This window comes from Cryptosporidium hominis, assembly GCF_000006425.1.
Source record: "Cryptosporidium hominis TU502 chromosome 6 CHRO016107, whole genome shotgun sequence".
NCBI lineage: Eukaryota > Apicomplexa > Conoidasida > Eucoccidiorida > Cryptosporidiidae > Cryptosporidium > Cryptosporidium hominis.
In genome coordinates, this window is record NW_667429.1 from 18,765 (window position 1) to 30,651 (window position 11,887).

The 11,887-nt window shown below is 35.2% G+C and overlaps 7 protein-coding genes across 7 annotated transcripts; 5 read left to right on the forward strand and 2 right to left on the reverse strand.

The window, feature by feature from the left end:
* Positions 1–163: 163 nt before the first annotated feature.
* Chro.60314 (transmembrane protein) lies at positions 164–1,426 on the reverse strand. Its single annotated transcript, XM_662800.1, has 1 exon — positions 164–1,426. The coding sequence occupies one exon, from the start codon at positions 1,424–1,426 to the stop codon at positions 164–166; it is 1,263 nt and encodes a 420-aa protein (XP_667892.1).
* Positions 1,427–2,196: 770 nt separating this feature from the next.
* On the forward strand, positions 2,197–2,970 carry Chro.60315 (transmembrane protein). Its single annotated transcript, XM_662801.1, has 1 exon — positions 2,197–2,970. The coding sequence occupies one exon, from the start codon at positions 2,197–2,199 to the stop codon at positions 2,968–2,970; it is 774 nt and encodes a 257-aa protein (XP_667893.1).
* A 346-nt stretch (positions 2,971–3,316) lies between these two features.
* On the forward strand, positions 3,317–4,309 carry Chro.60316 (splicing factor). Its single annotated transcript, XM_662802.1, has 1 exon — positions 3,317–4,309. The coding sequence occupies one exon, from the start codon at positions 3,317–3,319 to the stop codon at positions 4,307–4,309; it is 993 nt and encodes a 330-aa protein (XP_667894.1).
* A 1,168-nt stretch (positions 4,310–5,477) lies between these two features.
* Positions 5,478–6,677, forward strand: Chro.60317 (cysteine protease). The annotated part of the gene is made up of 1 exon (XM_662803.1): positions 5,478–6,677. The coding sequence occupies one exon, from the start codon at positions 5,478–5,480 to the stop codon at positions 6,675–6,677; it is 1,200 nt and encodes a 399-aa protein (XP_667895.1).
* An 8-nt stretch (positions 6,678–6,685) lies between these two features.
* Positions 6,686–7,771, forward strand: Chro.60318 (hypothetical protein). The annotated part of the gene is made up of 1 exon (XM_662804.1): positions 6,686–7,771. The coding sequence occupies one exon, from the start codon at positions 6,686–6,688 to the stop codon at positions 7,769–7,771; it is 1,086 nt and encodes a 361-aa protein (XP_667896.1).
* An 83-nt stretch (positions 7,772–7,854) lies between these two features.
* Chro.60319 (uvb-resistance protein uvr8) lies at positions 7,855–9,318 on the reverse strand. Its single annotated transcript, XM_662805.1, has 1 exon — positions 7,855–9,318. The coding sequence occupies one exon, from the start codon at positions 9,316–9,318 to the stop codon at positions 7,855–7,857; it is 1,464 nt and encodes a 487-aa protein (XP_667897.1).
* A 456-nt stretch (positions 9,319–9,774) lies between these two features.
* Positions 9,775–11,887, forward strand: Chro.60320 (hypothetical protein; the record flags this gene model as incomplete). The annotated part of the gene is made up of 1 exon (XM_662806.1): positions 9,775–11,887. A coding segment is annotated over one exon (2,113 nt), but the record flags the coding sequence as incomplete, so codon positions are not given.

An 11,887-nucleotide genomic window follows, 5' to 3' on the forward strand; every position in this document is an offset into this window, starting at 1 on the left:
AAAGATAAAAAATAAGTTTCAATATTTTGTCTAATTTAATTATTTGTTTGTTGTGTAAAAGATCTAACTTTCAGGAAAGTATAGATATAAAAATAACGGAAATTTTATGTTAGCTTCTGCCAATTCCGAAGAGCAGACGGAAATGACTGTTCTGAATGAACGTTTATCGGATGTTTGGAACAACTGCATATCCAAAGACTTGTCTTCCTGGAGGTGGTTGCATAGTTGGTTGGTTCTGAGGAACAATTGGAGCTCTGCTATTATAGGGCGGATTTTGAGGGGCATTTGGTGTGCCAGGGGGGGGGATAAGTGGCATATTTCCATGATTCCTGTTTGCGCCGGTAGCTCCGCAGAAGCAAAAACCTCCAATAATGCAACTAATTATAAGGATAATAACGATGACTGAGATAGTCAATGGGCCGATGAATGAATTCTTATTATCTGATCCATTGTAGTTTTTATTCATGTACTCAAAATCGCCATTATCTCTAGTTGGAGGGGGCATTTGAGGAGCTTGAGGTGGAACCTGAGGTGGAACTTGAGGTGGGCCTTGAGTAGGGAATCTAGGAATCTGAGGTGGTGTAACATAACCAGGATGTCCAGGCATTTGTGGTACTTGCATTGGAGCATATAATGGCGCAATACTTGGCTGTGCAATAATAACGGGTTGGATGTGTCTATTAACAACTTCAACTCGTTTAAGTTTATTAGCTTTGCTATCTTTGTTTTTTCTAACTTTTTTCTGATGATGACTAACAACCTTATACTCCTCTCTTTCTCCATTTTTATTAATAATATAATATCTCTTCCCAACCTCGTTTCTCTTAGCATTTATATCTTTAGTGCATTTAACTCTATTCTTTTTCGACGCGTTGATAATTATAACTCTGCATTTTCCAGTCTCACTTGAATGTTTACGCTTAGAGCAAGAACATGATTCCGAAGTCTTTAAATTTTTATCGCTTGATGCCCTTGTATCAGCATTATTCACAAATAAAGTTTTTTCACTCAATTTCAACGTTTCTGTATCCAAAGAAGCTGATACCTTTTGCTCTGAATCAACTTTAGTAGTTGGCTCCTCAATTGTTGTATTCCTGAGAATGTCGCTAGAGTATATAACACTACTTGATGGAACAAAGCCTAATACGTCTTCATTCCCTGTCGGAGAATCAATACATGGATCCTTAACATTAGGATCAACTTTATTTTTGACATGCTCTTCAATGGGAGAAGGATATTCCGCGTTCATCATGCTAATTAGTGTACTAATACTAATTCCTGCTTGTTTTGCTTCATCTTCAAGCTCACTAAGGGTAATATTATGTTTTTTACAAAATTGTAAAATTTCTTCTCCGCTACAGCATAAAAAAATACTTTGAAATAGCCCCAAAAAAATAAACGGCAGTAAAGCCCTCAACGACACCATCGTTCAAACTGTTATACACTTATTTCGAACGAAAATAGCTGAAATTTGTCGAAATTTTATTACAAAGTCGATTTTTATAGATACCTCTTAGATTTAACCTTTTATCTAGGTAAAATTCGACTAATACATATGGCGCCATTGTGGCAAATGTGGCGCCGCCAATTAATGGATGACTATTTTCTTTCTATTTCATGATTTTGTAGCTTTTGCTATACAATGCTTAAGTACTATTCATGTTGGTCTAGCTAAGTTAGCTTTGTAGTTAATACTACTCAGAAATTTCTTTCATCGTTTGCCTTAAAGACTCTGGAGTGGTTTATTATTAATTACTTTATGAGTATATAATGTAATTTTGGGCGATTGCACGCCTCAAATAATGTATGGTCAAATAAACTGAAATTCTGAAAGCTATGAGTTATCTTCTCTACAAAGCTTCTAAACTTTACTGGAACTATTGCTTTGAGCTTCAAAATATGGGGGCTCACCAAACTACTAAAGCTTTTTAAACTCACATAATTCATTTCATAAGATTGGTATTTCTTTCTTAAACAATGGAATATATAACTAAAATAACCTCTAAGTGGGTATGTGAACGATTTTTTCTTTACGAGTTTTTTTCTGGTGTGAATGTAGAATTAAATTTGTATCTACACACAAAAGTCATTTAATTCTATGTATATATAAGAGGCAGCTTGAGTTAAAATTGAAATAACCAAAATCCAAAATTTGTAAATTTTAATTGGAATGAGTAAATCATATAAAGCTGTGAAATGAGATTAGAAGTACTATTTGCATTAATTCTTCTGATCTTTAATATTAATTATTCGCAAGGTTTAGGATTGAGAAGAAACTATAATAGCTATTCCGAAAGTGCATACACTGATATTAAAAGCAGTGAAGCAAAAGACTCTGATTCTGATTACTCCGATATTAAAGATTCATCTGAGATCCTAAACAAATCCATTCCTTTAAACAAATCTGAAAAGTCTAACTATACATCTCAAGTAGAATCAGAAGATGAAGACGATGAACCAGAGGCATTATCAAGTAAAGTTAAAAGTGAAAAACATTTTAGTGAAAAAGATGATGGTGAGGACGATTACAATTCCAATATTGAAAGCTCTGAAGTTGAAAGCTCTCGGAATCACTCCCAGAGCAAAAAGATCAGCAAAGAAGAAGTGAATATGCCTCAGGTACAGTATATGGCTAGGCAACAAAGATTCAATCTTGCAAGTACTGTTAATCCCCCATCCGACGTTTCGAACATAAACTATGTATTCCTTTCTCCAGCAGCTCAAAGACGAATTGATAGAAAAATCTCAAAACTGCAAAAAGGAGGAAGATATCAAGGATCAATGAAAGAAACTAAAGCTATTGGAGAGTGGCAGAAACGTTATTATAGCAGACCTGAAACAGAATATAGCGAAGCCATGAGTTCTAATCAAGGAAACAACTCAATTTTCATGTGGGTAATCCTGGGGTTTATAGTCCTTCTATTAACGTTGATTTGTATATGTGGAATGCGCTTTATAACTAAAGAATGATATTTTGGAACCTCAGAATGAAAATTCTAGCATACAGTAACAAAAACATAGGTACACAACTGTTAATTAAGCAATAGTTACAATTAGAAAGGCTTAACTCCAATAAAATTATCAAGTAGTTCGGGATTTGAGGTTTTAGTTTAATTAAATATTAAATTTGAGAATTCTTCGAAAATTTAAACCAGTCATGCTGACTACTTGTCAATTTTTTGCAAAAAAAAGATCTTAGTGCATCTGCGTCTCAAATTCCAGGCTTAAATTTGGCGGCATCCCTTGGGCCCCCTCACCTTAGAGAATTAAATAGGTTCTTTGTGAAAAAGTTTTGTTACTAGGCCTTAAGAATAATATGGCTAACCCAGTCCGAGGAAATCGTGATCCACGAAGGTCTCTTTTGATTAGGTCTTTGAGGTTTGATACGCCTACCTCTCTGGTGAGGAGAGAGTTTGAGCGATTCGGAGCTATCCGAGACGTTTATCTACCGTTGGATTACAGATCGAGAAGGCCAAGAGGATTTGGGTTTGTCGAGTATGTGGAAGAGGAGGATGCCAGGGCTGCTTTAGAAAAGATGGATGGTGCTACCTTGGATGGGGTAACAATAAATGTAACTTTTGCTCAGGAAGGAAGAAAGTCACCAGAGTCAATGAGACATAGAGAGTATGAATCGTTCCATGGGAATGGAGGTAGACACTTATCTGGCCATAGATATGGGCCTCATAACCATTACAAGTCAGATCCATATAGGCGTTATCCTTCTCCAAGAGACTACAGGGAAGGGTCACGTTCATATGGTGGCAATAGTCATCCACCGTATCGTTCAAGGTCTAGATCACCACCTCCTTCTAGGGGGTATGAAAGATATAAGGAACAGTATAATTATCGTCGGGATGAAGATTTTAGACGGGAAGATTATCCACGCTCACATAATATAAGAGGTAGAAGTTATTCTAACGGAAATGAAGGAGGCAACTACAGATCTGAGATTTATGAAAGAAACTATCCACAAAGAGATTCTGCACGAAGTTACAGCCGAGGTAGAAGCAGAAGTCGAAGTGGGAGTAGAGGTAGAAGTAGGAGCAGAAGTAGGAGCAGAGACCGTATCCGTAGTAGAAGCAGAAGCATGAGTGAATTTGGAAGCCGAAATGTAAGTTGTAGTGTGAGTAGGAACAGAAGCACAAGTCTTAACCAATCGTCTTACGAAAATCCTGAAAAAGGTAGAAACAATCATAGAAAGATTGAGACTCCTCAAAATGAGCCCAATTTTTTTCAAAAAGAATTTATGAATGAACATAATGAAAAGAATTATGATAGATCCGACTCTGACCGCCAAATGTCAAACTAATTGGGAACAACGGGAACTTGACAAACAGAAAAACGAAGAATCCCCGATTCCTAGCAAATAGTTTTATGAGAAATTTTTGGAAGAAGCAGTTGTAGATCTGAGAAAACGAACTAAAACAGAAGCAGAATGATCTATGAGTCACGGCTGGTGGTGAACTTAATACATTTCAACTACCAGTAGTTTTGGACCAAAATACGAAACTGTATACGGGTTCAAATAAGGCTCTTAATAGATTTTTGTTTTCTTTATTGTGCAAACGTTTCTTTGGTACACTTATAATGCTCACACTAACTCATTTAAGTTGAATTCGTTTGAATGGATGTCATCTTAATGATGTTTTTTTAAGAAAAGAAGCCTTAATTAATCGAAATACTAGTATACAAATTTTAAAATAAAAAATTAAATTAAAAAAAAGCCTAAACTCTCAATAATTAAACTAAACAGATAAGTGAATTTAGATGTTTAAATGAGTTATGGACACAATAGTCAATCATGCTCCGACCCTGTTCACAATGTTCAGACTTTTGCCAAGAAACATAAAGCCTTTTCTCCAACTTAAATTGAAATATTAGCCTTTGACTTTAGGGCATTGCATGTACTCCCCCTGTTTGCTTGCGTGAGCTTTTAAGCATTCTATTGAAAAATATTTAAATATCAAGAATTCACTGATGTAGCCAGGAACCCCCTAGTTTTCCACATCTTTGACTCTGTATGCCCCCAATAGCCTTATATGGAGAGCACTAAAGAAAACACTGAGAAATCTTCTCAGCAACTTACTTTCCACAAGTCGGACTTACTTGGACACATCTGCACCAAAAATTTTCTTCCGCCTCTGAATTCACATTGCTTGCTATATTTGAGTTTGAAGAACCTAGTCAATGATATTGTAAGTTTATATTAGGTCGAAGTTAGCTTTCGACTATTTAAACATGATATTCAGTTGGCTAATGATTTAAGATTCCATTTTACGGGCTTTTTTATCTCCAACCTATCTCCTTATTACCATTGTCAATGTCATTTTTCCTGTTTCTTGTCGTTTTCTTTGTCATATGAATCTTTTTTGCCTGGCGCCTATATGGAAAGTTCACCCGCCTTATTTCTTTTTATGTCGAAAGAAGCAGAATTGTCAAAAGGAAATGTTGTAATGAGAAAAAACTAGAAACAGCAGATGAAAGAGGAATGCTTGCTTCCATATGAAGTGAGAGTGAAAAATATTGAAGGAGATGGTAACTGTTTGTTTAGGTCGATAGGAAGCCAGCTTTACGGAGAGAGTGAACACCATGAAATAATTAGATCTGCCTGCATGGATTATGTAGATTTAAACAAGGAATCATTTTCCGGATTTGTACATGAATATTCTTCAATTGAAAAATATATTCAAGAGAAGAGAAAGCTGGGGGTCTGGGCAGATAATATTGAAGTTCAAGCACTAAGTGATTTGTATCGTGTTCCAATACATATATTTGAAAAGATCAGAAATAGTAAACTGAATGCTAGCTTATTAGAGAAGCATAGACTGGAAGGCTCTTCTGGTGCTATGTCAGAAAATATTTTCTATGAGAACAAGGAATTTGTTTATAAGTTACTTTGTAAGATAGAGCCAAGGCATTCAAGTTTCCTTGACCAAATTAAGAATTATTATTCAAATAGTAGGCCAATTAGATTGCTTTATTACAATGACCTACATTATGACTCCTTATTTTATAGAAAAGAGCATCAAACCCCAATAATTAACAAGGATATTGGAATAATTGAGGCTGAGAGCATTAAGAACCTTAAAGTTTACAGAACCATTGCAAAACAAAAAGAAAAAAGCAGTAAGTTTCCTGTTAGAGGCTCTAAAATAAAAACCGACCAGGTCGGTCATTTTAATCACACATCATATGCACTACTAAGGAAGAAGGCAATTAAAAAGTTCCCTGTTAATTATGGATCTAGCAGTGAAAGTGATAACTATGTCGCAAAATCGCCATTTTTCCTATCCGTTAAGAATAAATACCGAGACGAGCCCGAATCATTTTTCGAGGGGAATTACCTAGATAAAATCTCTGAAGGTGAAACTCATTTTGAAAAGCTTTACCTCAAGAGCAAAGAGCTATATAGCAAGTTTATATCTAGGCCCAAATCATTTTCCGAAAGGGCAATAGGAAAGCCCGCCTGTGTTTCAAAAATTAAGTCATTAAATAATACTCATTTGGGAGTAGTTGATAGATACGCCAGGGATGTTCAACTCTCTTCTCATCAAAAGGAATTTAAAAAGCTGTTGATTAACGATTCACCTCGATTATCTTCAACCCCAAATCCAGGAAAAAAGTGTGTTGCAATATATTGTCCACAAAATTTGAAACAAAGTACGTTTAGAAATTAAATTTAAATATGGACAGTAGAACTTGGTTTGAAGGAGTTTCTGACTGTTCCAGAAAAATAATTGAAGCTTTAAAAAGTGATAATCACTTGTATGGGAGAGATTCTAATCATTTTGCAAAAGAAAGTTTATCGATATTTTATAGTTATGACTTATCCTCGAATTCTTGCTCAGTTCCAACTGTAGTTACAGAATCAAACACTTTATCATCTGAAACAAAAGATACCAGAATGTTGTTCTCTTCAGTAGATGAGGAGACTCTATTGCTTCTTCAAGAAGTATTAAAATATCATTATTCTGGAGGAGAAGGAACTTTCATTAATTTGGGAACCCCGGTTAATGAGATAAATGGGCTAAATTCAGTTCATAAGATAGTGCATAGCCCTGAAATGACTGTTCCTAGTGATGATAAAGAAACAAAGGTTAATACCGAAGCTGAAGAAGATATTTTTGAAGGTGTTGGGAGCATTTTTGACCATAAAGAGCATAAAAGAACACGAACTAGATCTCTAGAAAGATCTTTAACTCCAGATTTAGATGAATTTATTGAAAATGTTTACGATTTTAAAGAAGAAGCATTGCATAACACCAATGTTCAATCGTCTATTCAATCTCAAGTGATACAAACTAGAAAAGATCAAGATTCTGCTCAAAGAAGCTTCGGATTAGCTTCTAGGACGAAAAATAGAAAGAGAAATATTGACTACTCATTGTTGTCAAGAAAAGGTCCTGTGAGTTCTCCTGATAAGAGTTTTGAGAGCCTTAAACTTCCTCAATTTGAAGATTCATCTTCTTCTTATGCAGAATGTTACCTAGAAGTTGACGGTGTATCACATTACGAAACTCATCATGAGGAGTTAGAATCTTCAAGTATTAGATCTCAAAACAAAGAGATGGAAGATTCATCTTCGGTTCGTGATAAATCAAAAAGAAATATCGAAAAATACAAACAAAGGAGAAAAGATAAATCTGTTCATCAGGAATGGAAGTCTATCCAAAAAATTATGAACAAGCAAAATTTTAGGTCTCTTGAAACTTTTAAGAGTTTAATTAGTGATAATAATGGTTCAATTAAGAATAATTTTGGGCAAATGTAAATTTAGATGGGTAGGGAGTTGTAATTTATAAATTACAGAAAGGTATAACTATCAAGATTATAAACACCATTTCATTTTTCTAATTAATTGGTTGTCCTAGTTAGTTCAAGCTTACTCCTTAGTTCTTCATTTTCTTTCCTCAGAATTTCCAATTTACGAACAGAAACGTCTAATAAGCTGACTAAAACAGCGTTTTGTTCCTCACTTTTTTCCAACTCATCCATTAGATATTCAATCTTCTCCCTATCGCCTCCTGTTTTAAGCTTATCTTTAATTCCTTGTAGGATTTTCCTGCGAATTAGACTATCTAGACCTGTCTTGAACTCTTCTATAGACTGATCTGCCTTTTTAGGCTCTTGATCCTCCGCTAAAGACTGTGGTTTCCAGGTTTCTGGAGATTTTTGAACTAAGGCTCCAATATCAGATAAAGCAATGGAATGCGAGCTACTACAAACAACTTGAACAATATTCTTGTTTTGTAAGATTGGGTGTTTAGAAGGCATATTTGGATGTATTCCTTGAATTCCATGACCAATATTTTTTGTCATACCCCAAGTATATATATCTCCAACATCGGAAAGAGCTACTGAATGGGAATTACCACATGAGATATCCACAATAAATGCTTTTTCGAGGTTAGAAAGCCTTTTTGGGGACAAAAAGTCGTGTTCTGGACCATTAAAAATGTGTCCAAGTCTTCCTCCTTGTCCCCAAGTATATACCTTGCCACACTTTGTGACAGCAGCTGAGTGTTGACTTCCTAAAGAAACCTTTGTTATTTGAATATCTTCCAAAGGTCCTTCTAATAGTCTTGGAATCAAAACGTCGTCAGTTGACCCAAAGCCAAGCTTTCCAAAAGCCCCTCCTCCGAACATATATAACTTTCCAGTAACAAGCAAAATTGCTGTGTGATGTCCTCCACATGATATCTCCTTAATTGGAAGCCCTGCCAAACTTTCTATAAGCTTTGGAGTAAATATATCTTGAGTATCTCCATGGCCTAGTCGTCCTTGGAGCCCCAGACCCCAGGTTAATGCCTTTTTATCGTCAGTTAAACACCCTGTATGGTAACTTCCGCATGAGACCTGTATTACTTTCTCTCCTTCCAAAGCTTTAACCTTCATTGGTTGGGAGACTACATTATTTGAAATACTTAACTCGAATTGTCCATGCCCGAGCTTGCCATTTTTACTACAACCCCAAGTATAAAGCTCACCATTACTCAAGATTGCTGCTGTATGTCTATCAGAGCATGCAACTTGAACAACATTTTTAAGACTTAGATTTACTCTAGGTACCAAACAATCCTCTAAATTCCCAAAACCTAGTTGGCCGCATCCTCCATAACCCCATAGGATTAAATCACCAGAATTTGTTATTGCTGCTGAGTAATTTGACCCACAGCTTACCTTTGATATGCTGCTTAGATGTCTAAGTCCATCAACTAGATGTGGTCCGGGACTTACTTCCTCCCCTTTAGAACCATGCTGTCCATATTCGCTTGAACCCCACACTACTACTCCAGATTTTGATAAATTCTGTCCCATTCTCGAATTTTAGTCAAACACCGCTATTAGCTTTCAAATTCACAATATTATCTGAATTCAATAGCCGATGAACAATTTCTGATTATTTCTTATTTTAAAAATTATATATTTAAATTTCAATTTGAAGTTCTTACTTTATTAGAAATTGATATTCATGAGCAAATTGAAGTAGGTTAAGAATTTTTAGCTTGAGGGCTTTAGACTATTTCATCGATGTTAGCAAATAGAAATTCCTTTACTAGAAATGTCAATGTTTTCTAATTTCCAGTATTTAATGTTGAATTTTTTTGATCTTTTGTGCGCTAAAATTCATTTACATTTTTTTACTGTGAGTACCTCATTTCTTAGAGAACGGAGAAATAAAAGAATAAGCTTTGGCTCTTGAATAATTTTGATTAGAAATGAATTATCTCTAAAAGTTGTTCAACTCCAGATCTTGCTTACGAGAAAATCAAAATGTACGAAATTGAAAGCCACTTTTTTGAAAATAAACTACAAAGCTGGTTCTCTAAAACTTGTATTTCTAACTTCCCAGAAATTCAAAAACTCATTCTAGAATTTTTATTCAGCTTTAAAACATCCAAAAAACTTTCTTTAGTTAATAAAGAGGGTCTTTCATTCTACAGAAGTGTCCAAAAGGCAACTTTGGGATGTATTAAGGAACTGAATACGCTTGAACACCAAACATGGATGAACTCAAACCCAGATTTGTGGCTATCTTGGCTATTAATGAGCAGAAATAATTCTAAAGAGGACGATACTTCAACCCTTATTCCATTGGATCCGAGAATTGTCATGAGGATTTTGTTTAACTTTAGGAAGCTTCATCCTGTCAGCTATAAAACCAGAATTATCAAAGACACTAATGGGGAACCATTTTTAAATGTTGAACTTTCAGCTATTTCTCTTGGAAATCTGGAAAATGATCTTGAAGACCCAAAAAAACCTTTCTCCTCTATATATGACATGTTTTCTTCAAAAAGAATGGTTTTTGGTGTTGACTTGGTATATGGACAAAGAATTTACCAATTTGACTCTGAAAGAGACTCCGGAAGTGGAGAAATTATAATTAGTGTTCAGCCTGAACATATTTTTGATGTTTTATCTCATAAAGAATTCTCTGAACATCTTTACTCAACCCTATTAGGAATTGAAAGAAAATTTTGTTTAGGAGACTGGTCAGGTTACTTTAGTAATAATACAGGGAAGGAAATGTATGGAAAATTCATGAAATCAATTTTACTCCCTCTGAAGACTTGTGAGAAAACTTGTAGAAGGCCAACCTTTCCCTTTGTTTCTATTCTTGCTACCTCACATTTATGTAAAGGAAGAGAAGCTGGACAAGGATCCGAAAATATCAAATCTTCACTTTACGAATCTTCTATAGATCTTCTGGAAGAGATGTCTCACCAAGTTCTGGATGACTCTAGCTGTAGTAGGATGGTTGAGAATGCTATATTATACAAGTCTCCATCTCTTGCATTCTTTTTAAGCTCTTCCTGTCTAACAGAAAGTACATTCCAGCTCATTATTGACTCTGTTTCTCAGAAAGAAAAAAGTTTCTTTCTTGGTAAAAATTTGGAGCCTCTGGAAGAGCTTTATGAGACAAATCAATTGGATCTAGTTTGGGAGAATTTTGATGAGAATTCTCCTCTATTTAAAAATAGTTACAAAAGTAAGCATAGGCCACCATGGAGAACTTCTATTGATAATATTATCAATGCAATGCAAGAAAAGCAATCCCAAATCATTTCCCACCAACCCTCCATTGCCTTCAATCATCAGACACTTAGAAATGATGCTGGGTATATTAGTAGAGTAAACAGGCCCTCTTTTGGCCATTCTAACGAAAATTCGAGCACCGAAAGAAACTTTGAACATGATGATAACGATGAAGATAGAACTTATCTTGATGAAGGAAACTCTTTTGATATTTCTCCAAGTTCAGAACAAAACCATGTGGAAAGTCCAAGTCTTGTTGCTTCTGGGTTTGTTATGGGAGTTAGATGCCTTCCTGCATCTACAGCTATCACTTCTTTAGGATCAATTATTGGAAATGGAAATCCAGGTCGTTCTGGTTCAATTAATAGAGTTAGAGGAACGAATTTGCTGGGAAATCAAAGTCAAAGATTATCCATTCCTCGTTCTGATATAACTGGGAGATTAAGTTCGTGTCCTACATTTAGTTCAATTGCGACAAGTTGGGGTACTCCAGTCCCCATCACTAGAACAATCCCAATTGATGATATTCTTGGAAGAAGAAGAGAATCAATTCATAGTACTCTGGATCCAGAAAAAAACGATCAGAATGAACTAATTCTCAGTGAGATTAGAGTTAGATATAATTTAGATAGTGATGAGGACGAGGTCCAAAATGAAAAGAATCTTATTAATGGCAAAGATAAGGATGAAGAATCGGAGAATTTTAAAGATAAGCAAAAATTAGATATTTATCATTTAGAGGAAAAAAGTAATAGCGAACTTGAACAGGCTTTAATTGAAGAAGAAGTTTTGGGATCACTTACTAGCATGCAAATCAAAGACTCTGATGCATCAATTCTTGCAAAGG